Source organism: Silurus aristotelis (assembly GCF_946808225.1).
Source record: "Silurus aristotelis genome assembly, chromosome: 17".
Taxonomy (NCBI): Eukaryota; Metazoa; Chordata; class Actinopteri; order Siluriformes; family Siluridae; genus Silurus; species Silurus aristotelis.
The window spans coordinates 2,148,484-2,173,104 of record NC_139590.1 but is presented as its reverse complement, the minus strand read 5'-3'; the positions used below and the strand labels follow the sequence as shown (position 1 = coordinate 2,173,104).

General features: G+C 38.2%; 1 protein-coding gene across 1 annotated transcript; it reads left to right on the top strand.

Moving 5' to 3' along the window:
- The first annotated feature begins 689 nt into the window (after window positions 1-689).
- Window positions 690-24,171, top strand: LOC310740326 (uncharacterized protein). The gene is made up of 8 exons (XM_083566974.1): window positions 690-759; window positions 1,890-1,919; window positions 10,663-10,977; window positions 15,954-16,268; window positions 16,360-16,638; window positions 21,638-21,961; window positions 22,052-22,183; window positions 22,473-24,171. The coding sequence occupies exons 1-8, from the start codon at window positions 729-731 to the stop codon at window positions 22,694-22,696; spliced, it is 1,650 nt and encodes a 549-aa protein (XP_083423100.1). The 5' UTR covers window positions 690-728; the 3' UTR covers window positions 22,697-24,171.
- Window positions 24,172-24,621: the final 450 nt, after the last annotated feature.

The following is a 24,621-nucleotide window of genomic DNA, read 5'->3' as shown; positions in this document are numbered from 1 at the left end:
CTAATGATGTCCATCTTGTGTAGATGGAACTGTAACTAATTAAATTAAATTATAAAGTAAACAAAAAAGAGAAAACGTATCCAGCGCAGTCGTGACGGCAGCCGACCTCACCGGCACCATCTTGGAGAATATATGCTCTGAATATGCAGTATGTGGTGTAAAATGACCCAAAATAACGCAATGATGATTTTACTGGATTGTTGTGCTTTACAGTATGCTAGGTTAGCAGCTTTTCTTTTAATGTTTTAGCACAAAAGAAAAGAGGAAAGTGTGAGAGAAAGTGTGAGAACGCCTTTTTCTTGACTAAAAAGTGAACTAGAATCATCGACATGCTGTACATTTTAAAATCATGAGTAAAGAAATAAAAAAAAAAACATGGATGAGAATGATTTTAACTTGAGCACAAACGTATAAGTTTTGAGTTGTTGTAAATAAAATGCTGGAGTTATTAACTGAATTGTTAAAATAATGACGTAAAAATGTAAATAAATTTGTATATTTTCTATAAAAATTGCAAAAAGTAATTACACATTCACACTACAGTCACTCAGTGGGCTTGAAAAGATTTCTATAACTAGTGGTGATTTTTTTTTATCTCTCATAAGCAGAAACTAAACAAAAAAAGAAACTCCGCCTCTTCAAATTCATGAAGCTTCAGCATAAATAGAGATCGACAGTGAGCGCTAATCGAAATTAGCATCAAACTGAACTACGCCTGAAGAACCAGCATGTTGAGACTTCATCTCACTTTATTACTTGGTAAATACTTTTTTTTTTTATAATATCACAGTTTCCATGTTTTATTATTGTGAATTATACGAGACAGGTTTTGTTTTTAAAACAATTCATATCACAAAGAATCTTTGCAAGATGATTATTAATATTTACTGCATTTTGAGGTCTTTTCTTGACCTATAATATTTTGCTTTATGAAGATAATCTATTGTCTATATAATTTTTTATTGTTCACAATTTTATAGAAAAATATAAATTATTTAGAATATAATGTTATTTTGAGCTGTGTGAGATGTGCTTAAACTGTTACACTTCTTCTTTGAGGAAAAACATGCTGATGCAATATTACTGTTGCGCTCGACATTAACCTTTATTGGCCGTTATAATTTATTTACTGTCAAATCTGCTTGTCTTTTTTCCTGTTGGTGAAGGTCAAGATGTGATACACATAAAGTGTTCTCCAGAATTTTCATTCATAAAAGTATAAAACTCACAAAACTGAAAGAAATGTTATTAAAGGGTGATGATAGTTTATCTTAACTTTTTTATAATCTCATCAGTCATTTTCATGAAAGGTGTCCATATGTCTAGTGAGGACTGAACCAATTACCTGCTGAAAACAGTTATATTCCTAACAATACGCAAATTTCTAACAGACTCATTACACAAACTCTTTAGTATTTAACAGCATGGTGAAGCAGAAGCACAGAGCGTTCGGTCCCAGCACTACTGTTCTGCTTATGACTGAATTACTGATACTATTAAATAAATTAGTTTAAGTATTAGAATAATAATATTAACATTTTTTTATAAAATTACTGATAATATTTAATAAATAATTGTAACATGCACATATATTTGAATAAACATATGTTCATGTTACACTGCACATTTTATATTTAAAATTTTTATATTTTATTATCTTTGTTTATTCTTTTGTTTACTCTTACATTTTCTTTCTTATTGCTGCTGGTCTCTGAAAGCTACCAAACTAATTTTGTTATATCACAACAATGACAAATAAAGTCTCTAAGTCTAAATTCATATACAGCTGAGGATTATTTATATTTTAGTATAATTAAAGATTATCAAGTGAAAGACAGCTTTGGGTTTTTATATCACTGGTTTACATCCTCTTTATTTTCTCTCCATAGTCAGTGTCCCCACAGCTTCACTGTTGGCTGGTAAGTGTAATTTTAATAATAATAATAATAAACCTAGATTAGGGGAGTGGGAACTCAGTGGTTAAGGCGCTGGGTTACTGATCGGAAGGCCGGGGGTTCAAGCCCTGGTATTGCCAAGCTGTCAATCTTAGGCCCTTGAGCAAGGCCCTTAACCCTCTATACTCCAGGGGCGCCATATCAGGGCAGACCCTGCGCTCTAACCCCAGCTTCTGAGCAAGCTGGGACATGTGAAGAACAAATTTTGCTGTAATGAACATGTGACAAATTAATTACATAAAAAATTACATATTGGAATTATTAAACTGATTATACTTATTTTATTAACTTTAAAATCATTTAATTTCAAGCACTTTTTATTGCTCAATAAAAAATCTAAACCTCCTAATTTATAAAATAAATATATTCTCGTTCTGAGAAGACGGAGTGACCTCCTGGTTTAGAGATCATGAACAACACTAAGAACAAAAGTGTGAGCAAATGAACTTCCTGAAAGGAAACAGATTATTTCCTGCATTAACAACACACTATACAATGTACTGTAGGGGGTCATGATTATATATTTTCTTTTATTATAAACTCAGCAAGCAGAGTATAATAAAAGGCAATTCTAAACAAGACACATATAGAGTATTTAAAAATGTACAGTATGTATATTCTAGTGTAGAAAAATCTGCATCATCAGACCTACATCTTTGTTTAGACTTTGTTTAGACTACACAACACTCATGGTTCGGTATGTATCTCGTTTTAAGTCTGATTATGTGTTATTCGATATGTGTCTCAGTCCAGTTTGGGGGGAAGAAACGCAAAACCTAAAATTGCGTGTAAATTAAAATGAACGGAAATGACAGATTTTCTCCTTTTATAAGAAATTCTTGAAGCTAGATATAAAACGCTAAAGAATCAATAGCACTAGTATTATCCCCTAACCAGGAAATGGCCTGCAGCTAACACTAGCGCTATGGATTCAGGATTTATGATTTTTTTTTATTTGTCTCAAACTGGTTCGTGGTGTATGCTTCCGAGTCGGCGGCCATCTTGCCGTTTATCCCGCGCCACACATTATTTAAGGACAGACAGACTTTTACTCTCGGCCAGATTATCTTACCAGCTTCCTAAGTCCCTGAAAGTAGTCTTGCCACCCTGCCTTTCTGGTTCCTGTTCCTGTTCCTGTTCCTGACCCTGACACTGACCTTGATCCCCGTTCTGCCTGCCTGTTTACCGGTTTTGGATTTTGGACCTTAGTTTGTGTTTTTTGCTCTGCTCGATATTGCTTATTTTGCCGGCTCTTGGAATTTTGGACTGTTTGTTGATTTTGGTTTTCCAGCACATCCTGGATCTTGGACTTGGACTGTTTTTTTGCCTGAGCCCCATTGCTCTGTCTGTTGTATTTGACCCTAGAACTGTGTATGACCAGAGTGTTACTCCCCCCTGCCTCTTTCTCAATAAAGACAGTATTCTATATTACTCTGCTTGCATCCTGCATTTGGGTTCTTTCTTCCAGTCTCCACTCATCATTTCCTGACCCAAACATATGCAGGATAGCGCTACTTTAAGCTGGTGGCCACCTCCTCGTGACTAGCAATATAGATTCTTTTGCGAACTAGCACTATTGCGATGAGCACTATTGATTCTTTTCATGCATTATTATTTATTTTTGATATGAAATAACACTACGCTAACTCCGCCCCTTTATATGTCCGTGAGGGAACCCTGATTGTAACTATGTTCCTCACATAAAAAGGATTGCATTCAATCCGAATCGAACCGAATCGAATATATATATATATATATATATATATATATATATATATATATATATATATATATATATATATATATATACACACACATACTCAACTTATTGTTATTTAACCTATGTTATTGAGCTGCTACAAATCTAAAGTCAAACACCACTCATACTCATTTGGATTCACACACATCCATCTATATTATTCTTTTATTATAACTATATAACTGTTTACATGCTGTTTTGCACATCTTCTTGATCGCTGCTTTTGCTGTTTTGCACAACCTTGTTTTTCCATTTTGTGTTTATTTACAAATACACTTGTTTATAGTTCTTTCTTTTGCACATTGTGCTATATAACATTTTGTACAGTAGGTTTACTGGTTGGCACTATTTTGTGTTTTGTATATCCTTCACTGTCTTGTGATGTCTATTCAGGGCTCATGTATTCAGCTATTCAGGTTCACGTCTGGAGACTTACTTGGCAACTCCATCACTATCATCTTGGTGGTGTGTTTGGGTGGTTTTTATGTTTGAAAACTGCGGTTCGGCATCATGTCCTGCTTCAGAATGTCACAGTACATGTTGGAATCCATGTTTCCTTCAATGAACCGCAGCTCCCCAGCAGTGCGTTATCAGAATCAGAATAAGGTTTATTGGCCAAGTGTGTTGACACACACAAGAAATTTGGTTCCAGCTGTTAGTGACTCAAAAGTACAGACATAAATAAACCTATACATGACAAAACAGACAAGACAAGACACAAACAGACTATACAAGACAATACAGACAATGTGAGACAGTATAGACAGTGTGGGTAATAAATATGGATACAGATCAGTAAACATAAAGTGTGAGAGTGCATGGTAGTGTAAACAGTATTGTGTGTCAGGTATGATAGAGAGTTTACTATAGAAGTTTGTACAGTATGTAGCAGCCATAGTGTGTGTAACATATACAGATAATGTGATGACTGACAGTTGTGTGCAGTACTTATAGATATGAGCAGGGAATATAATTATGGTCAGTTGTTAGTGAGGCTGATTGCTTGGGGAAAGAAACTGTTCCTGTGTCTGGCAGTTTTGGTGAACAAAGTTCTGTAGCGCCTGCCAGAAGGGAGGAGCTGGAAGATGTTGTGACCAGGGTGTGAAGGGTCATTAATGATTTTTTCTGCCCGGTTTCTGGTTCTTGTTTGGTACAAGTCCTGGAGAGTGGGCAGGGGAGCACCAATGATTTTTTCTGCTGTTTTAACAGTTTTCTGCAGTCTGTTTCTGTCCTGTTTTGTTGTTGCTCCAAACCAGATGGTGATTGATGAGCACAGGACAGATTCAATGACTGCAGTGTAGAACTGCATCAACAGATCCTGTGGCAGACTGTACTTCCTTAACTGGCGTAGAAAGTATATCCTTTGCTGGGCCTTTTTAAGAATTGAGTTTATGTTGCATTCCCATTTCAGGTCTTGGGAAATGGTAGTGCCCAGAAACTTGAAGTTCTCCACAGATGACACAGGGATGTTGGATATTGTGAGGGGAAGTGGTGTTGAAGGGTGTTTCCTAAAGTCCACTATCATCTCCACAGTTTTGAGTGTGTTTAGCTCAAGGTTGTTCTTACTGCACCATAACACCAACTGCTTCACCTCCTGCTCATATGCAGACTCGTCACCATCTTGGATGAGTCTGATGAGTGTGGTCTCATCTGCAAATTTCAGGAGTTTAACAGTTGGGTCACTTGATATGCAGTCATTTGTATAAAGGGAGAATAGCAGTGGGGAAAGGACACATCCCTGAGGCGCACCAGTGCTGAATGTCCGAATACTGGAGGTAACATCTCCCAGTCTCACCTGTTGTTTTCTGCCTGTCAGGAAGCTGGTGATCCATTGACAGATGGGTGTATAGTGAGGTTTAGGAGTTTGGACTGAAAGATTCCTGGAATTATTTTATTGAAAGCCGAACTAAAGTCAACAAACAGAATCCAGACATATGTTCCTGGGCAGTCAAGGTGTTGTAGAATGTAGTTTAGCCCCATGTTGACTGCGTCATCCACCGATCTGTTTGCTCGGTATGCAAACTGTAGGGGATCCAGCAGTTGTTCTGTCACCTTCTTTAGATGGGCCAATACCAGCTTTTCAAAGGTCTTCATGACAACAGATGTCAGAGCGACAGGCCTGTAGTCATTCAGTCCAGTAATGGAGGGTTTCTTGGGGACCGGGATGATTGTGGAGAGTTTAAAGCAGGAGGGGACCTCACACAGCTCCAGTGATCTGTTGAAGATAGAGGTGATAATAATATTACTTTTCTGGAGTAAAGAGTAAAGTAGCGTGTTACTTTATAAATTTACACACTAATATCTGAGTTACTTTTTTTTTAAAGTAATGCGAGTTACTTTTCAGTTAAATTATTTTGGTTAGGGTTAGGGTAATACTGAATTAAAATGAACGTAGTCACGTAGAATCGCGCACTCATACGTGCGAGCAGCGGGAACAGAAGCTGGTCAGAAGCGGAGATGGCAAACCAGAGCATTACATTACTGTGATGGAAGTGTTCTTTTTATTTTCAAATTGTCAAGGAAAAGGAGAAAGGAATAATGGTAATGTCAGGGATCCACCTGCCACGCCCCCTTTGGTGGCTCTCAGTGGCGCCGTTAGGGGGGGGTGCAGAGTATGCCAGGCATATGGGCCCAAAAGAACGCTAGGGGGCCCCACAATCATCAATTAAAATTTATTGATTAATAATATTAATATTAATAATATTAATTAATTGATTAAATAAATTCCCTGTAAATAAAATTCAACTATATTAACTTTATTATTAATAATATAACATATATTATTAATTATATTATAAAAAAAAAAAAATATATATATATATATATATATATATATATATATATATATATATATATATATATATATATATATATATATATATATATATATGGGGGCCCAAGATTCTGTCTTGCCCCCCATAAAACTGTTAATTGCGCCCCTGGTGGCTCTCTATGCCTCCGCTCTCCCTAGAGCTCCAGGTTTAACCAAGCACACCTGGGGCTCATCATCAATCATGCCTCCACTCTCTCTGGAGCTCCAGGCTCAACGAGGCACGTCTGAAGCTCATCATCACTCCACCCCGTTACTACATAAACCCCTCTCTCACATTCACACGCCGTTCATTATTGCATGTGTTGGTCTCTACGTACGGCTGGATGTGGGGGTTATTTGTTTCCCGTTCTATTCCGGTTCCGCTATCCGGTACCGGCTTCGCTTCTCCTCCGCGCATCTCCGATCCGCTACGCTTCTCCCCAAGCGTACCTCGGACTCTCTCACAGGACTTGTGTATGCGTGAGTGCGTGCATCTGTGTGTGTGTGTGTGTGTGTTTGCGCGCGCGTGTGTGCTGGTGTATTTTTCTCTCACTCACTCTTGTTATTGAACCTGAGCGAGCTGTATTCCGGCGTCCGCCTCCTGTTTCACTCGCACCCTGACAGGTTAAGTGTAGATTATGTGTTGGTGAAAAGCTAAAAAAAAACAGCTGCATGCAAAGCACAACACTGCAGATGTGTGTGCGCGGGGGGTGGGGGGCATATAAGGCATATATGGAAATGGAGACAGAACTAAAGAAAACTTTTGCCGACTTTGAATATGAATACGAATATGGAATATGCTCAGAATAAAAGTTTTCCGTGGGAGACACATGTACGATGGCATCGCAACACAGAGAGAGAGAGAGAGAGAGAGACGGTGTACATTCCTGATGGTGAGGGCAGATTGAAAAGCAGTATACAGAAGTGCGACTGGAAAGAGTTCAGGCTTGTGGTCAAAATTTAGTCGATCATCTTATTGTTCTCTAAGAAGTTATTAAACATTTTAAATATTTAAGACATATCTTTTGCCCTAATAGAACTTATTTCTTAATGGCAAATATCTATATTACACCTGTTACACCTGTAAGGCGTGAAAGAGATAAAAGTAACGCAAAAGTAACGCAAAATTAACACAAAAGTAATATAACGCATTACTTTCCATAAAAAGTAAATAAGTAACGTTATTAGTTACTTTTTTGCGGAGTAACTCAATATTGCATTACTTTTAAAAGTAACGTTGCCCAACACAGCTCCCCAGTACCAGCAGCACTCATGCAGCCCCAGACCATTATGCTGCCACCACCATGATGGACTGTAGGCAAGACACAATTTTCTTGGTCCTCCTTACCAGGGTGTCACCACACATGATGGACACCATCCCTTGGACAGATTTTTTTCAGCATCCTCTAATGCAGGGGTCTCCAATCTTTTCCAGAAAGGGCCAGTGTGGGTGCAGGTTTTCATTCCAACCAATCAATGGTCACACCTGATAGTCATTTACAATGACGATCATTAGATTTGAACAGGTAGAATTTGGTGTGGACTCGCTTGGTTGGAATAAAAACCTGCACCCACACCGGCCCTTTCTGGAAAAGATTGGAGACCCCTGCTCTAAAGCAATGCTGCAGCACTCATGCATCTGTTTTTTGAAGCAGCTTCTGCACCTGATGGACAGCACAAGGTGGAATACGAGTGGAACCCGTCTTGGAAAACCTCTGTATGACCCTGGCCACTGTACTGTAACTCTGCTCTGATGCTCAGGTGTACAGTGAGGAAAAGTATTTGAACACCCTGCTATTTTGCAAGTTCTCCCACTTAGAAATCATGGAGGGGTCTGAAATTGTCATCGTAGGTGCATGTCCACTGTGAGAGACATAATCTAAAAAAAAAATCCAGAAATCACAATATATGATTTTTTTTTACTATTTATTTGTATGATACAGCTGCAAATAAGTATTTGAACACCTGAGAAAGTCAGTGTTAATATTTGGTACAGTAGCCTTTGTTTGCAACTACAGAGGTCAAACGTTTCCTGTAGTTTTTCACCAGGTTTGCACACACTGCAGGAGGGATTTTGGCCCACTCCTCCACACAGATCTTTTCTAGATCAGTCAGGTTTCTGGCCTGTCACTGAGAAACATGGAGTTTGAGCTCCCTTCAAAGATTCTCTATTGGGTTTAGGTCTGGAGACTGGCTAGGCCATGCCAGAACCTTGATATGCTTCTTACAGAGCCACTCCTTGGTTATCCTGGCTGTGTGCTTCGGGTCATTGTCATGTTGGAAGACCCAGCCTCGACCCATCTTCAATGCTCTAACTGAGGGAAGGAGGTTGTTCCCCAAAATCTCGCAATACATGGCCCCAGTCATCTTTTCCTTAATACAGTGCAGTCACCCTGTCACATGTGCAGAAAAACACCCCCAAAGCATGATGCTACCACCCCCATGCTTCACAGTAGGGATGGTGTTCTTGGGATGGTACTCATCATTCTTCTTCCTCCAAACACGTTTAGTGGAATTATGACCCAAAAGTTCTATTTTGGTCTCATCTGACCACATGACTTTCTCCCATGACTCCTCTGGATCATCCAAATGGTCATTGGCAAACTTAAGACGTGCCTGGACATGTGCTGGTTTAAGCAGGGGAACCTTCTGTGCCATGCATGATTTCAAACAATGACGTCTTAGTGTATTACCAACAGTAACCTTGGAAACGGGGGTCCCAGCTCTTTTCAGGTCATTGACCAGCTCCTCCCGTGTAGTTCTGGGCTGATTTCTCACCTTTCTTAGGATCATTGAGACCCCACGAGGTGAGATCTTGCATGGAGCCCCAGTCTGAGGGAGATTTACAGTCATGTTTAGCTCCTTCCATTTTCTAATGATTGCTCCAACAGTGAACCTTTTTTCACCAAGCTGCTTGGCAATTTCCCCGTAGCCCTTTCCAGCCTTGTGGAGGTGTACAATTTTGTCTCTAGTGTCTTTGGACAGCTCCTCGGTCTTGGCCATGTTAGTAGTTGGATTCTTACTGATTGTATGGGGTGGACAGGTGTCTTTATGCAGCTAACGACCTCAAACAGGTGCATCTAATTTAGGATAATAAATGTAGTGGAGGTGGACATTTTAAAGGCAGACTAACAGGTCTTTGAGGGATAGAATTCTAGCTGATAGACAGGTGTTCAAATACTTATTTGCAGCTGTATCATACAAATAAATAGTTTAAAAATCATACATTGTGATTTCTGGATTTTTTTTTTTTAGATTATGTCTCTCACAGTGGACATGCACCTACGATGACAATTTCAGACTCCTCCATGATTTCTAAGTGGGAGAACTTGCAAAATAGCAGGGTGTTCAAATACTTATTTTCCTCACTGTATGTGCATGAGTGTGCTGTATTTTTGATCATATTAGTGTGTACGTTGGAAGTTAAGCTGGTGGTAGCTGTGCATGTGGAAGTAGTTCCAACGTCATTGCAATCTCTGACAGCTCATCCAGGACCTCAGAGCTCGTACAATACTTATCCCAAATAAAAATAATTATACCTTGTGATTGTAAAGTTCACTGCGTAGCTCGTCTGGCTGAATCAAGCAGAGACAGTTTTGCAGGAGGTTCAACAACTTCCCTCAGTAAACCAGAGTCAGGCAGCCACTCAGTTCCTCCCGTGCAACAACACAATTTCTCACCTCGAACTGTCTTGGATAATCCTCTTCATCAGCTTTAGCCCTCATCAGAGTTCATTCTGAAACTTCCTCATAAAACTGCAAATCTTTGAGCTTTGTGCTGCCTGTGATTGTGTTGTCTGTGATGTATGGTGTTGTCTGATTGTCTGTGATAATTGTGTTGTCTGTATTGTGGTTTGTTTGGTCAATTTTGTTTTTTTAATTTCATTTTTGATATTTTTTTTTCCTTGTGAATTAATAACGCTTTCATTCTAGTTAATGAAATTTGTAACAGATCCAGTCATTCAACACAGAGGTACACGTCTACTGATGCTTATTTGGAGTTTAGATGATTGTACTGGTAATTTATACTTGATGGGAAAATATACTGTACAATAAAAATTAACAGTAGAATATTAGTTGGTAATAAAATTAATTATAAAGAATGAATATTAATGTGCATTTTGCTGTTTGTATTAGATGCTGCTAACATACGACTCGCTGGTGGCAGTAACTCCTGCTCTGGTAGAGTGGAAATCTATTATAATAACCAGTGGGGAACAGTGTGTGATGATAGCTGGGATCTGAATGATGCACATGTGGTGTGTAGACAGCTTGGATGTGGTAAAGCTGTCAGTGATCATCAAAGTGCCCACTTTGGTCAGGGAAGTGGCCCAATATGGCTGGATGATGTTCAGTGTTCTGGAAGTGAAAGTGACATCACACGGTGCCGTCATAATGGATTTGGGATACACGACTGTGGCCATGGTGAAGATGCTGGTGTTACTTGCTCAGGTACAGAAAACTTTTACTTTATTACATTCTAATAAATGTGATTATATATCACTGATTACCTTTTATTAATTAATTAAAAAAATATATATATTTTGCCACCACTTGATTTAATTAATTGTCATTTTAACATAAAATGTTTTTAAATCAACTTAATCAGATGTAAAATCTGAGCTAGAAGTTAAAACAGAGTAAACAGCGGTTTTTTGGTCAGACCCTCTCTCAGATTGTGCCACAGAGTAGTATGTGAACCCAACAGCAGAAACAGACTCAAACAGGTTGAAGGTTGGAAGATGATTGACTTAATGAACAGAAGAAAACAACATAAGGAAACAATAGGGACATCTGGTGGAGATAAGAGGCATGACAGAACCCCAAAATCCTGAAATACAGATCTTCAGAACCGGGTAACAGCTGCAAATTCCACAACAAGCTGACGTTGTCTGGCTGTTAAATCCGATTTGCTTAACAGCTGCTGTTGATAAAAATTAATGTCACTTCGGCGTATACTGTTACAAAATTATTTTTCTTATATAATAACAATAACAAATGGTAATATAAGAAGAGGTGAAGAACTGTAATGCTGTTATAGACAATAATTCAACAATTTGTGAAAAGTCATGAACATGTGGTGACTTCGTAACTCAGTGGTTCAGACCAAAATGCTGCTCTTGGGCCCTTGAGAAAGTCCCTTAACAATCAGGTGCTCAGGTGTATAATGTTACACTTCAGTTGTAAGTGGCTCTGGAGAAGGGTATCTGTCAAATTGTATAAATGTAATTTATTGAGTTACTAGTAAATTATTTCAGATCAGTATCTTGATATTTCATGAATGTTATATTAAATGTGAATGTCTCATTGTCTCATGTCTCAATTTTTTTTCCCAATGAATATTTATTAAATAATTACTAAGAGTCTATTCTCTTCATTTCAGTGCTTTTCTTTTGGTTGTGCTGCTTTCAGAAGTGTATGTTTATGTTAGAGTTTCTATCAAATCATATGTCAGCCATCATGTGTTGCGAGGGTCAAAGAAATCTGCCTTAAAGCCTTCAAAATCAACACTGTGGGCACCTGTAGCTTCAAATACATGACAATAAAACTGTTAATTTAACCACTCAAATTCGAGTTGGTGACACCGGGGCCATTTAGCAGGCGTACAATAGCACCAGCATTTTCACATTCTTAGGTTGGATGTTTAGAGATCACACTAGTATATCTTTAACTCTTAAATTCTGTAAAGCTGCTTTGAGACAATGTCTGATGTGAAAAGCGCAACAGAAATAAACTTGACTTGACTAGTCAGAGCAAAGCTCAATATTCGTGTAGATTTAATGGCTGTTTGGTTTTTTTTTTAACCATAAGAGCTGACAGACTGGTCTCAGATAGACTTACAAGAACATTTTCAAGACAGACCTTTCAAGAAAAGCTGGAAATTGTGAGGAAAGTTTGGCCGAAACAGTTTAAACTATTTATTTATTTATTTTTCTGACTATAAGCCGCCCCTTATTTTAAGTTTTAAACCCCGCGGCTTAAACAACGAAGCGGCTAAATTATGAATTTTTCCTGGGTTTTTCCCGGTTTCACAAACTTCAAGCCAAAAAACTGAACCCCATAACATTAGACCAATGAAATTTCCGAACAGAAACGAAAAAACGCACCTCACCTGTGTTCTGAGCTTCACGGCTTCGGGAGAAAAAACTTTTTATTTTTTTCACGCACAATGATGCCAAAAGATAAACTCCCGAGAGAAATAGTTGTTAAAGGAAGAAGGAAGACAGTGAACAATGACTTTCTTGGTCGGCTACTGTTTAGATACAAGCCGTTGTAGCGTGTTGAGTCTGGGTGAAGGGAGAGCTCGCTAACTCCAGTTGCAACAGAAATCATATAAGCACAGACAGGTTTCCAAAACTCGTGCTTTTTTATTTTTCTTGGCAACAGCGTTAAGGGTTAGTCAAAGAAACTTAGAAATGAGCATCAGAAAATAATAAGGACATAATCCTCAGTCTTACACACACACACACAGTAATACCGGAAGAATGCAGTGGCAGGCTATTCCCAAAATACCGCTATGCTCCTAAAGGAAGCGCAACATATTTCAACCGTTACACCGTGTGTAACGTGTCTTTCGTTAAAGCCTGTGTAAAGTACATTAGTGTATACTGTGGCTTATTTATGTTAAAAATACAAATATTTGTAAAATTCAGTGGGTGCGGCTTATATATGGGTGCGCTTTATAGTCCGGAAATTACGGTAGCATTTTTCATGTGGAAAAACATACAATTTGCCTAATTTTGAAAACAGCAGGAAAAGGATAATTTCTGGGTTTTCCATGCTCGGAGAACTATGAGGTTGAAAATGATGCCCTTGCTAGAAATGATGTAGTGATGGTGGCGATGGTGGTGATGTGTTGGAGAGGTGTTGGAGGAGATGTGTTGAATTGTGTTAATTGGTTTTCTTACTTTAGTAATGGATTTCATTCTCACTGCATGAAATACCTGTCTGTTATGCTTCGCTCTGTTTCAATGTGTTTCTGTATAAAACTGATGGTTTCTATCACCATGGCATCATAGTGATTGTAATAAGAAGTGGATTGATTCAGGTAGGACACCACTGAAGGCCTCGGTGTGAAATGCATGGCCCTGACACTGGGGTTTATTGTTTATGCTGTAAAGTTTCATTTGTAATGAAGTTGAGTTGAACTGACATTCTTTAAATTCAGCTGCACGTATCAGCCTTAAAAATTTAATACAGACTGCAACCTATTTTCAGGACATTTCTGGAGAATTTACATAAAAAGAGCAACATTACATGTTGTGTATATTACTTGTAAAATTGGTTATTTATTACACAGAACATAAACAAATGATTCTTAAGCAAACACAGTAACAAATAAAATAGTATAAACTGTACGTAACTGTTTTCCTTTTTGTAAAATGAGCTCTTTCTGACTCATGACTGAAACTGAATGACAGAAAAACGTCATTTATAAAAATCTTCTGCCTTTTATTTATAATAAACCAGCTCAGATCAGGCTGGTGAATGGTCCAAGTAACTGTTGTGGTCGAGTGGAGATCCTGCACAAAGCCCAGTGGGGAACAGTGTGTGATGATGACTGGGACTTAAAGGATGCAGAGGTGGTGTGTAGGCAGCTTGGATGTGGGAAAGCCATCAGTGCTCCTCATAATGCTCGCTTTGGTCAGGGAACTGAACCAACCTGGCTGGATGATGTTCAGTGTACTGGAACTGAGAGCTACATAGATCAGTGCTCACACAATGGATTTGGAGTAGAGAACTGTGGACATGAAGAAGATGCTGGAGTCGTGTGCTCAAGTAAGTTATTATTCTTTTTATCCTAATATCCTGTTTAAGCAAATATACTATTTTATTAAACATTTTTCTATATGGTAAGACATGCAGGCTCCTACATTGACTCGGATCTCCCCAAACTCTGTGGTATTAATTGGAGAAGTCCTTCAGTTCAGATGTTCCACACCCAGCCCAACATGCATCTCTGTAGACTTCAGTTTATATAAAACTGGGACATCAATAAAGAAGCAAACTGCAGAGTCTACAACAACATTTACTCTGACTGTAGAAGCTTCACATCAGGGCGAGTACACCTGTGATTACACATACAGGGAAACATCCTCCACTTCATCCAGGAGCAGCTCCATTAACATTACTGTGGGTAAGTGCAGGCAGGATGTTTTACTGACCAGTATTAATCATCAATAATCATTAATCATTAAATAATCACTATCTAATTTTTATTTTCTCCCAGAATTGGCACAAATCCTCTATAAATTTCATATAGTGTTACAGTAAATAGCTTTATTAGCAGACTAACACAAAAACTGTCAGTCAGTGTTGGTTGAATAATTCAGCCTAAGCTTCAACTACTGATCAGTAATTTAGTCTTACTTTTACAGAAAGAATAAATTCCCCCATTTTATAAGAAAATAATCTACAGTAAGGTGTTGTGATCATAAACTCCTCTCCTCTTTACAACAATTGCATATGTCTATAAAATAGTAATACAAAATATCCACCATATGATTCCCAGTGTAATTTATTACTATAGAAATGGAAAATTACAATGAGAATTAGAAACTATAATACTGTTTAATATTCTATTTCAGCAACTTTTGTCCTGTCAAATTTCTGTAGTGTTTGAAATCTTACTGTACCTACTTTTATGCTTAAGTTGATGAAAAAGCAAATTGTTTCATTTTTCTTAAAATATAATAAGTGCTGATTTATGAACACCATTTACGAATGTTTATAGATGTCTACATTTCAGCCTTGTCTGATGAGCTGCTTCTTTGTCCAGTACATTGTATTTGGTTTTTCTGATGATCAGCTGATTATTTTGTAAATGTATAACGGTGCATGTAAAAACCCAATTCCCCAAAACTTTGGAAGACTGTGAAAATGTAAATGAAAACACAATGCCATGTTTTGCACATTTTATAAACCCATATTGTATTTACAATAATACAAAAATATATGTTTTTAACTGAGAATAAATACCACTTTATAGCATTCTGATTTTATTTACATTTTACAAATTGTCCCAAATTTTCTTTAAATTAGGATTGTACATGTTTTAATAATTTATATTGTTATACACAATTATTTTCATTCAATCTAGTTAAAATTTTATTGTGTTCAGCAATCTTTGCATGGCTTGTGTTAACCAACAAGCTTAACTGTTTAAATTGATTGCAATCATTTGGTTCAGAAAACTTAAAAAGAAAAACCTGAAAACTTTGATATTCAACTGTTCAGCTATAATTTTTTTTTCTTTTAGCTCATTAAAATAGCATTTATTAAGAAAGAAAATCTTCTTTAAATTTGAAATGATTCTGGAAACTCAGCTGCTGGTTTTCATTATAATATTTCTGTGGCTTATGGATACATCTGATGAACAGAAAAACTGTCATTAATACAATTCTTTTGATTTTTATATAATTAAATAGTCCATAATCAGATCAGGCTGGTGAATGGTCAAAGTAACTGTTGTGGTCGAGTGGAGATCCTGCACAAAGCCCAGTGGGGAACAGTGTGTGATGAGGACTGGGACTTAAAGGATGCAAAGGTGGTGTGTAGGCAGCTTGGATGTGGTAAAGCCGTCAGTGCTCCTCATAATGCTCGCTTCGGTCAGGGAACTGAACCAACCTGGCTGGATGATGTTCAGTGTACTGGAACTGAGAGCTACATAGATCAGTGCTCACACAGAGGATTTGGAGTAGAGGACTGTGGACATCAAGAAGATGCTGGAGTCGTGTGCTCAAGTAAGTTTTTTGTTGTTGTTGTTTTTTTATTCCACTAATAACCAGTTTAAGCATATATAGGTACTAAATTACTATTTTTCTGTTTGATTAGACATGCAGGCTCCTACATTGACTCGGATCTCCCCAAACTCTGTGGTATCAGTTGGAGAAAACCTTCAGTTCAGATGTTCCACACCCAGCCCAACATGCATCTCTGTAGACTTCAGTTTATATAAAACTGGAACATCAATAAAGAAGCAAACTGCAGAGTCTACAACAACATTTACTCTGACTGTAGAAGCTTCACATCAGGGCGAGTACACCTGTGATTACACATACAGGGAAACATCCTCCACTTCATCCAGGAGCAGCTCCATTAACATTACTGTGGGTAAGTGCAGACAGGATTTATACCAGTATTAATCAATAACTTTTATTCCTCATTAAATAATCACTAATTAATTGTTATTCTAACCAAGAATTTGTTCATTTCTTTCTAACTGAAATATAGTGTTATTGTAAGTGGCTTCATTAACAGAATAAAATAAACACTGTAGTCAGTTATGGGTGAAAAATTCAGCTTCTACTACTGATCAGTTATTTAGTGTTACTTTTATTAAAAGAATAAAACGTTCCATTTAATCAAAAGATAATCAACAGGGTGTTGTGATTATAAACTCCTCTCCTTCTAACAATTACATATGATTATATGATGGAAATATGGAAGTTGTACCATATGATTCCCTGTGTAATTTGATACTATAGAAATGAATAAGTACAGGAACATAACCATAAAACTATAATAGAATAATAATCAGCAAATTTTGTCAGATTTGAAATTTCAGCAATACTGTGGTAGAAATCTTACCTACATTTACACTTACATTTTATAAGGTAAGAACCCCTGGAAGATGAAGGTCTGTAGACATCTACATTTGATCCTTTTCTGATACGCTGCTCCTTCAGCATTCGTCTGTTCTGATACAAAATTATTTTCATTCAGTCAAGTTGAATTGTTATTCTTTCCAGCAAGTGTTGCATGGCTTGGGCTTATCAACAAGCTGAACTGTTCAGCTGAGACTCTGTAGTTCAGATGGAAAACACTTTTTATAATAACTTCAGTTTGAAATTCATCAAGAATGCAAGGCTTCTTTATAGTTCAAACTTTTTTGCAAACTCAGCTGCTGTTGTTTCTGTTATTATTACTTTTTAATAATTAATGAGTACAAATGATGAGCAGAAAAATAAATTCCTAATAAAACTTAAAAAATTTTATATATATAAAAAACAAGTCCATAATCAGATCAGGCTGGTGAATGGTTCGAGAAACTGTTGTGGTCGAGTGGAAATCCTGCACAAAGCCCAGTGGGGAACAGTGTGTGATCATGACTGGGATTTAAAGGATGCAGAGGTGGTGTGTAGGCAGCTTGGATGTGGGAAAGCCGTCAGTGCTCCTCGTAATGCTCGCTTTGGTCAGGGACTTGAACCAACCTGGCTGGATGATGTTCAGTGTAATGGAACTGAGAGCTACATAGATCAGTGCTCACACAGAGGATTTGGAGTAGAGAACTGTGGACACAGTGAAGATGCTGGAGTCGTGTGCTCAAGTAAGTTATTATTCTTTTTATTCCAACATCCTGTTTACGCATATATAGTTACTAATTTATTAAACATTTTTCTATATGATTAGACATGCAGGCTCCTACATTGACTCGGATATCTCCAAACTCTGTGGTATCAGTTGGAGAAGTCCTTCAGTTCAGATGTTCCACACCCAGCACAACATGCATCTCTGTAGACTTCAGTTTATATAAAACTGGAACATCAATAAATAAGCAAACTGCAGAGTCTACAACAACATTTACTCTGACTGTAGAAGTTTCACATCAGGGCAAGTACACCTGTGATTACACATACAGGGAAACATCCTCCACTTCATCCAGGAGCAGCTCCATTAGCATTACTGTGGGTAAGTGCAGGCAGGATGTTTTACTGACCAGTATTTATCAGTAACTTTTTTTCCTCATTAAATAATCACTAATTATTTGTTATTCTTACCAAGAATTTCTTTTATATATATAAAAAACAAGTCCATAATCAGATCAGGTTGGTGAATGGTCCAAGTAACTGTTGTGGTCGAGTGGAGATCCTGCACAAAGCCCAGTGGGGAACAGTGTGTGATAATTACTGGGACTTAAAGGATGCAGAGGTGGTGTGTAGGCAGCTTGGATGTGGGAAAGCTGTCAGTGCTCCTCGTAATGCTCGCTTTGGTCAGGGAACTGAACCAACCTGGCTGGATGATGTTCAGTGTAATGGAACTGAGAGCTACATAGATCAGTGCTCACACAGAGGATTTGGAGTGAAGAACTGTGGACACCATGAAGATGCTGGAGTCGTGTGCTCAAGTAAGTTTTATTTATTTATTTTTTTTTATTTCACTAATAACCTGTTTAAGCATATATAGGTACTAAATTACTATTTTTCTGTTTGATTAGACATGCAGGCTCCTACATTGACTCGGATCTCCCCAAACTCTGTGGTATCAGTTGGAGAAGTCCTTCAGTTCAGATGTTTCACACCCAGCCCAACATGCATCTCTGTAGACTTCAGTTTATATAAAACTGGAACATCAATAAAGAAGCAAACTGCAGAGTCTACAACAACATTTACTCTGACTGTAGAAGCTTCACATCAGGGCGAGTACACCTGTGATTACACATACAGGAAAACATCCTCCACTTCATCCAGGAGCAGCTCTATTAACATTACTGTTGGTAAGTGCAGGCTGGATGTTATACTTTCCAGTGTTATGTGATTATTTCATTGTATCTGCTGTCCAAATAATTTCCACAAAGTCAGAGATAAACCCTCTCACACTACACACTAGTGACTTCCACATTCCATTCTCCAGTCATTGCCAAGTGTGTCTCTTTGTGTTGTTTTCATCCTGTAATTATAAATAGCCTTTTGTTTCTATAATATCTCTATATAGTAATGTGTAAAGTTTACACCACTGTTTCTGTTCATTGTTTAATGTTTTGCATTTTCCTGGTGTTTGGTCTAATTTTGTTTCTCCTTTCTTGTTCTTATTTTTCTCTCAGATTGTTTTTGGCCAATCACCTGACCTTAGTCTGTTTCACATTTACATTAATTTATTTCACTGCTTATATTTAAGAAACATTCTTACCCTGCACTTGCATTTGTTTCTGACTTTGTGCCCGTGCACTACATGACATTAAAAGTATTACTTGAATGTCTTTACTAACAAACAAACACACTAGATAAAGGTAATTGTCAGTCCACACGACTTGCTCTTACGGGTTCACAACACGCACTTCCATGTCTGCATTTGTCTTGGTCGTAGCCTTTCCGGGGAATCCCACAAAATAAAATTAATTATTAGGGAATAAAAACTACTGGCTGTCAAACTTTGACATTGGCTGTCATTGGCCAGAGGGGGTGGAACAACCCTTTGTTACCTGGAGGACCACTAAAACCTGGAAGACCTACTGACAGCCAAGTGCCTGAACCCTTCAACTTTTTCTTATCATTCAGGATCCAAGAAGGGGAAGCATAATTTCCTGTCCCAGCTGGACTCTCCAGACAAGGAAGAGACAACTTCTGAACACATTCTATCCTTCCCCTGTAATGGTTTGTTCCCTCTGCCTGGACACTGAAAGGAAGGTATACGAAACCATGTCTGGCTAATCGGTTCATGGTTGCGGTCTGTAGAGATGGCTTTACATCCCCTACCAGCTGCCTTACCAGGTCCTCCAGTGGTGCCACAGCTCCTCTCTATTTAGTCACCCAGGTGCACATCTCACCTTGTCTCTCTTCCTGCAAAGGTTCTGGTGGCCATCAGTAAGGTGAGACATGGCAACCTGTCCCATTTGTGCATAGCATAAAAACCCCAAAACTTCTCCAGAAGGTCTACTCTGCCCACTCCCCTGTGCCAAGATGCTCATTGTGTCTTGACTTAGTCATCGTGCCCCGCCCCCTTCCAAATGCAGAATGTGGGGAAAAAATTTGGGAGACAGGCAGAAAATGTACTTTGCCTCCAGGTAACATTTATTTAAATCACCCTTTTAATTGACTTAACCACTCACTCTGTTGCTATAGCAGTTAATGAAAGCACAAAGAGACATTAGTCCATTGACATTAAGGGTATCAGTCTATCGAGACTGACCTCTGGTATGCCAAGAGCCGAGGCTACGCCCTGGTGCAGCTCTAGGAGTGTCAAAGGAGGCCACGAGTTCTCCAAGTCCGCTACGATGCTGAGTGAAAATTGAGGGGTGCTCGATGCAGTCCTCAGATCTGTCATCTCACTGGGCTTCAGGCCAGAGCATCGCACAGGATCCCTCACAGAAGGAGCACGAGTAGCGACGCACTGTTTCTGTACCTCCCGATGGCGGGAGGTGCTGGGTTGTACTTGGGGGTTGCGCCTGCTGAGCAGCCCCATGAGAGCAATCTGGGAGGAACCTCTGAAATGCCACCGCCTGTTTCTTAGCCTCCTGGAATCTATTGACTACCGTGTTCACGGAGTTGCTGAACAGGCCAGTTGGCACTAGAGGGGCGTTCAGCAGCACGGCCCTGTCCCGATCGGAAAGATCCGATAGGGTAAGCCATAGGTGCCTTTTGGTGGAGGCTAGGGCGGCCATAGACCGGCCAACGGCCACAGAGGTCTCTTTTGTCGTCCTAAGAGATAAATCCACTTCTATAACTCCTGGCCACCTGAAATGCTCCCCACATCTAGCTCACGCAGCAGGTCATACCCCCTGACCACCCCCAAACCCCGTACACACAGAAAGATCTAAGGCAAAGCTGAAAAGGTCTCATCGAATTGGGAAGAAATACACCAAAAGGAAAGCTTCCAAAGCATGCGAAAGAGTGAATTAGTGCTGGACTGGGCAAGTGAAATTGGAGAAAGAGACAAGCCTGTCTCACAACCCTCTCCGAGGTCTATTTGCGAGCCCCAGGAACTAGCACGCCATTCCGCCTTAGCGAGAGCGGTGCCATGCCTCCTCGACGAGTGCCCAATGGGAGCGGAGTGTTCGCATTGACATGCGAGCACAATGTGCACAGTCAGCTCCCTCAAGAACTGACTTAGCATGCTCCGCTCACACATAGGCTGTGTCATGTAAATACAAAATTCAGACAGTCAAGTCTCTGAATTTCTAGTGTCAAACAATCTTAACATTCACCTTTATCTTTTTACGGCTACAAAGTAATGACACTATAGACTCTTACCTTTAATTTTATCAAATAAATAAATATAAACAATATACAGTATGATTGTTAGATTAATAAAGGGTGTGCCTTACACAGCCCTTAGCAGCTTCTTCATCAGTTCCGATTTAACGAAAGTGGCTTTTCTGTTTGTTATTTCCTAGTAAACCTGCTGCAGCCCAATATCTCCTTCAGTGCTGCCGGTGGTTCATTCCACTGGGGGTCTAATGGACCAGATGTGAAAAGGGGCTACAGCTTCTCAATCATCTGCTCCACTAAACCTCAGTATCCAGGAGGTTTCTTCCACTTGAAGTTCAGTGGATCCAACATCACCAAAACTCAATCAGCTGTTAACCACTCAGCCGTCTTCCTGTTTCCTGAGGCAGATTTTGTCCATCATGGAAACTACAGCTGTACCTATGAAATTAATGTGTCTTCACGTACGTTTACCTCCACTGTCAATGAGGTCCTGGTCATCACTGTGAAAGGTAGAGTAGAAGTAATTGTTTCTGTCATTTTCTATATATTTTTGAAAATCTTGATGATAATGATGATGATGATGATGATTTTGCTCTCAGCATCTCCAGCTCCCTACATTGGTGTTGGAGTGACAGCAGGACTGCTTCTCTTCCTAGTTCCACTCATCATTTACTTTGTAAAAAGGCAACAAACAAGAGATGATCAGCTGAATAAGACAAATGATATGCAGTGTGAGTTTCACTATAGTAATAAAATCACCCTATTAAAAATATAAATGTTTTTTTATACCAGAAATACAATAGTCTTAATCTTGTTTTGCAGACTTTGCACAAATGACTATAAATGGATTGAAATCTTTATGAATTTATGAATTTTACATAAACGTGCACAAAAAACATGTAGGATGTAATCACTGCTTATTTTACTGTAACAGCATTTAGGACAGATCATTTCTTACATTATTTTTTATTGAAATTGAATATATAGAAAATTAACCTGTAAACCTCTGTACATTTTAAGTAAATCAAGTTGGAGGTGCCAACAACACTTATGAGAGTCCCCAAGGAAAGCCTGAGACAGATGACAATGAAGACGTTTATCAAAATGCAGAAACCATTTTCCAGCAGGAGGAGGATTCCAAAGACTCAGATGATGATTACATTAATTTTGATCCCCAAGAACAAAGAAGTGATGTGGGCAATGACTATGTGGATACGGACATTTATGCCAATTGTGTAGGTTAGAGTGCAGATCCACAGTCCAGTAACAAATTATGGTTAAATTCGATCATTACTTTCTATAATTTAGGTATTATCATTGTAAATGATATTTAAATATCCATGTAAATCTAAGTTTATTCTTTACTCAGGACTCATGTATTCATGTAAAACATTTGGTTTAATTTTCTTAATTTTTTACACATATATTTTATTATTATTTACCATTGCAGTATTTGGATTTTTATTAATTTGTATTTTTTCCTCTCCTTCTATTTTAAGGTATTAACAGTTGTATGTGTGTGTGTTCTGACAGGTGCTTCTTTCTTTATTTCACTCGCGAAGAGCGCCATTAAACTTTGGTATGTGTAGCACCGTGAAACTACACAAAGACACAACATAACAAATAAATATCTCATATACAAAAAAATACAATAAATAAAGTTCACATTTACAGAGAAACATATCAAATATAAATGATAAAGTGAATGAAGACAATATGAAACAATTAATTAACAGAGCTCAATGATTAACATGTACATGCTAACAGGCTCATAGGACTTTGAAATAAACTATAACACGTAACATATGTCGACATCACATACCTCGCTCACCTTTACAAAAGGGAACTAAGATGAAATTAAGCAGAATTTAGTCTCTGCTCACTGGAAAACACATGTATATGGACTGTATAGGAACATGAACCTTCGCTCTTCTCTCTGCTGATCTAATTACCTTTTGTGTTACTCTCCCTACTGCATAACCGAACATGCTCAAGAGACATGCTGAAACATCTAACATCTTCAAGAAAAATTTAAAGTGACACAACGGTCATTTACAGATTGTGTGAAGCACCACGATAGCTTGAATCTCATATTTAGCCCCAAGGGGATAAATAAAGCTCTAAACTATCTAAACTAAAATGAGATGCAGAACACATACATGTTAATACAATTATAATCTAATATAATCTAGAAATATTTTTTACTTGCAGGATTTTTTTTCTTTATTTTCTTTATTTGACTTTCAAAGATTGTGAATTACATTATTTAATCCATGTTCTTTTATCTGCGAAATGTAATCAGTATTATTAAAAGCAATTTTGCTTTGAAATGCAAGCACTTTCATTTTTGCTTTCTCCTCATGCTCATATTGTTCTTTTTAAAGCTATGATACAAATTGCCTTGTGTAGATTTTATATTTGTTGAGAGTGGCAGCATATCTTAAATTATAGCACTGATATAATCTTTTTTTATTTTAGAAGTAGCTTTGTATTGTAGAATTATTAACTTGCTTCTAGAATTAAGGCTCTTGGCATCAATTTAGTGATTCTGAATAACTCAAAATGTAGACACAATGTCAGAGACTGCCCCCTGTGGCAAACCTTTGTGTTGTCATTAGTCTCTGTAGCAGCACTTCAGCGTCAAACAAAGGAGGCAGAGATTTCTTTTTTGACGGGTGCCTTCAATTTATTTTACTCAGATACAATAAGACTAAATTACTGAAGAACTCATTGTCTTAATTCTTTGTTGCAAATTCTCTCCATAAATCACAACTATTGATCGACTTTATAGCACCATACCAATAAGATCACAGCACCATGGCACCAAAAAACTACAAAGAAAACAAATAAAGAAACAAAACATAAGCAAAGGGAAATAAACAACCAAACACTGTTTTCTTGTCTCTTCTGTCAATATGTTTGTAAGTCAGTTTTGCATTTGATCAATAAATGCAATAACCACACGCTAACCTCTGGTGCTATTATATTTACCTTTATTTTGATCCAAACATCCTGCACTCCCACACTCTAGCCACCCTCACAACCCTCACCCCAGCCACCCTCACACCCCCACCCCAGCCACCCTTACATCCTCACCCCAGCCACCCTCACAACCCTCACCCCAGCCAGCCTCACACCCCCACCCCAGCCACCCTCACATCCTCACCCC

Coding starts and splice junctions, on each gene's coding strand:
- LOC310740326 (XM_083566974.1), top strand. CDS start 729: ATGTTGAGACTTCATCTCACTTTATTACTTG. Junction 760..1,889: donor TCATCTCACTTTATTACTTG/GTAAATACTTTT, acceptor TTCTCTCCATAG/TCAGTGTCCCCACAGCTTCA. Junction 10,978..15,953: donor TGCTGGTGTTACTTGCTCAG/GTACAGAAAACT, acceptor ATAATTAAATAG/TCCATAATCAGATCAGGCTG.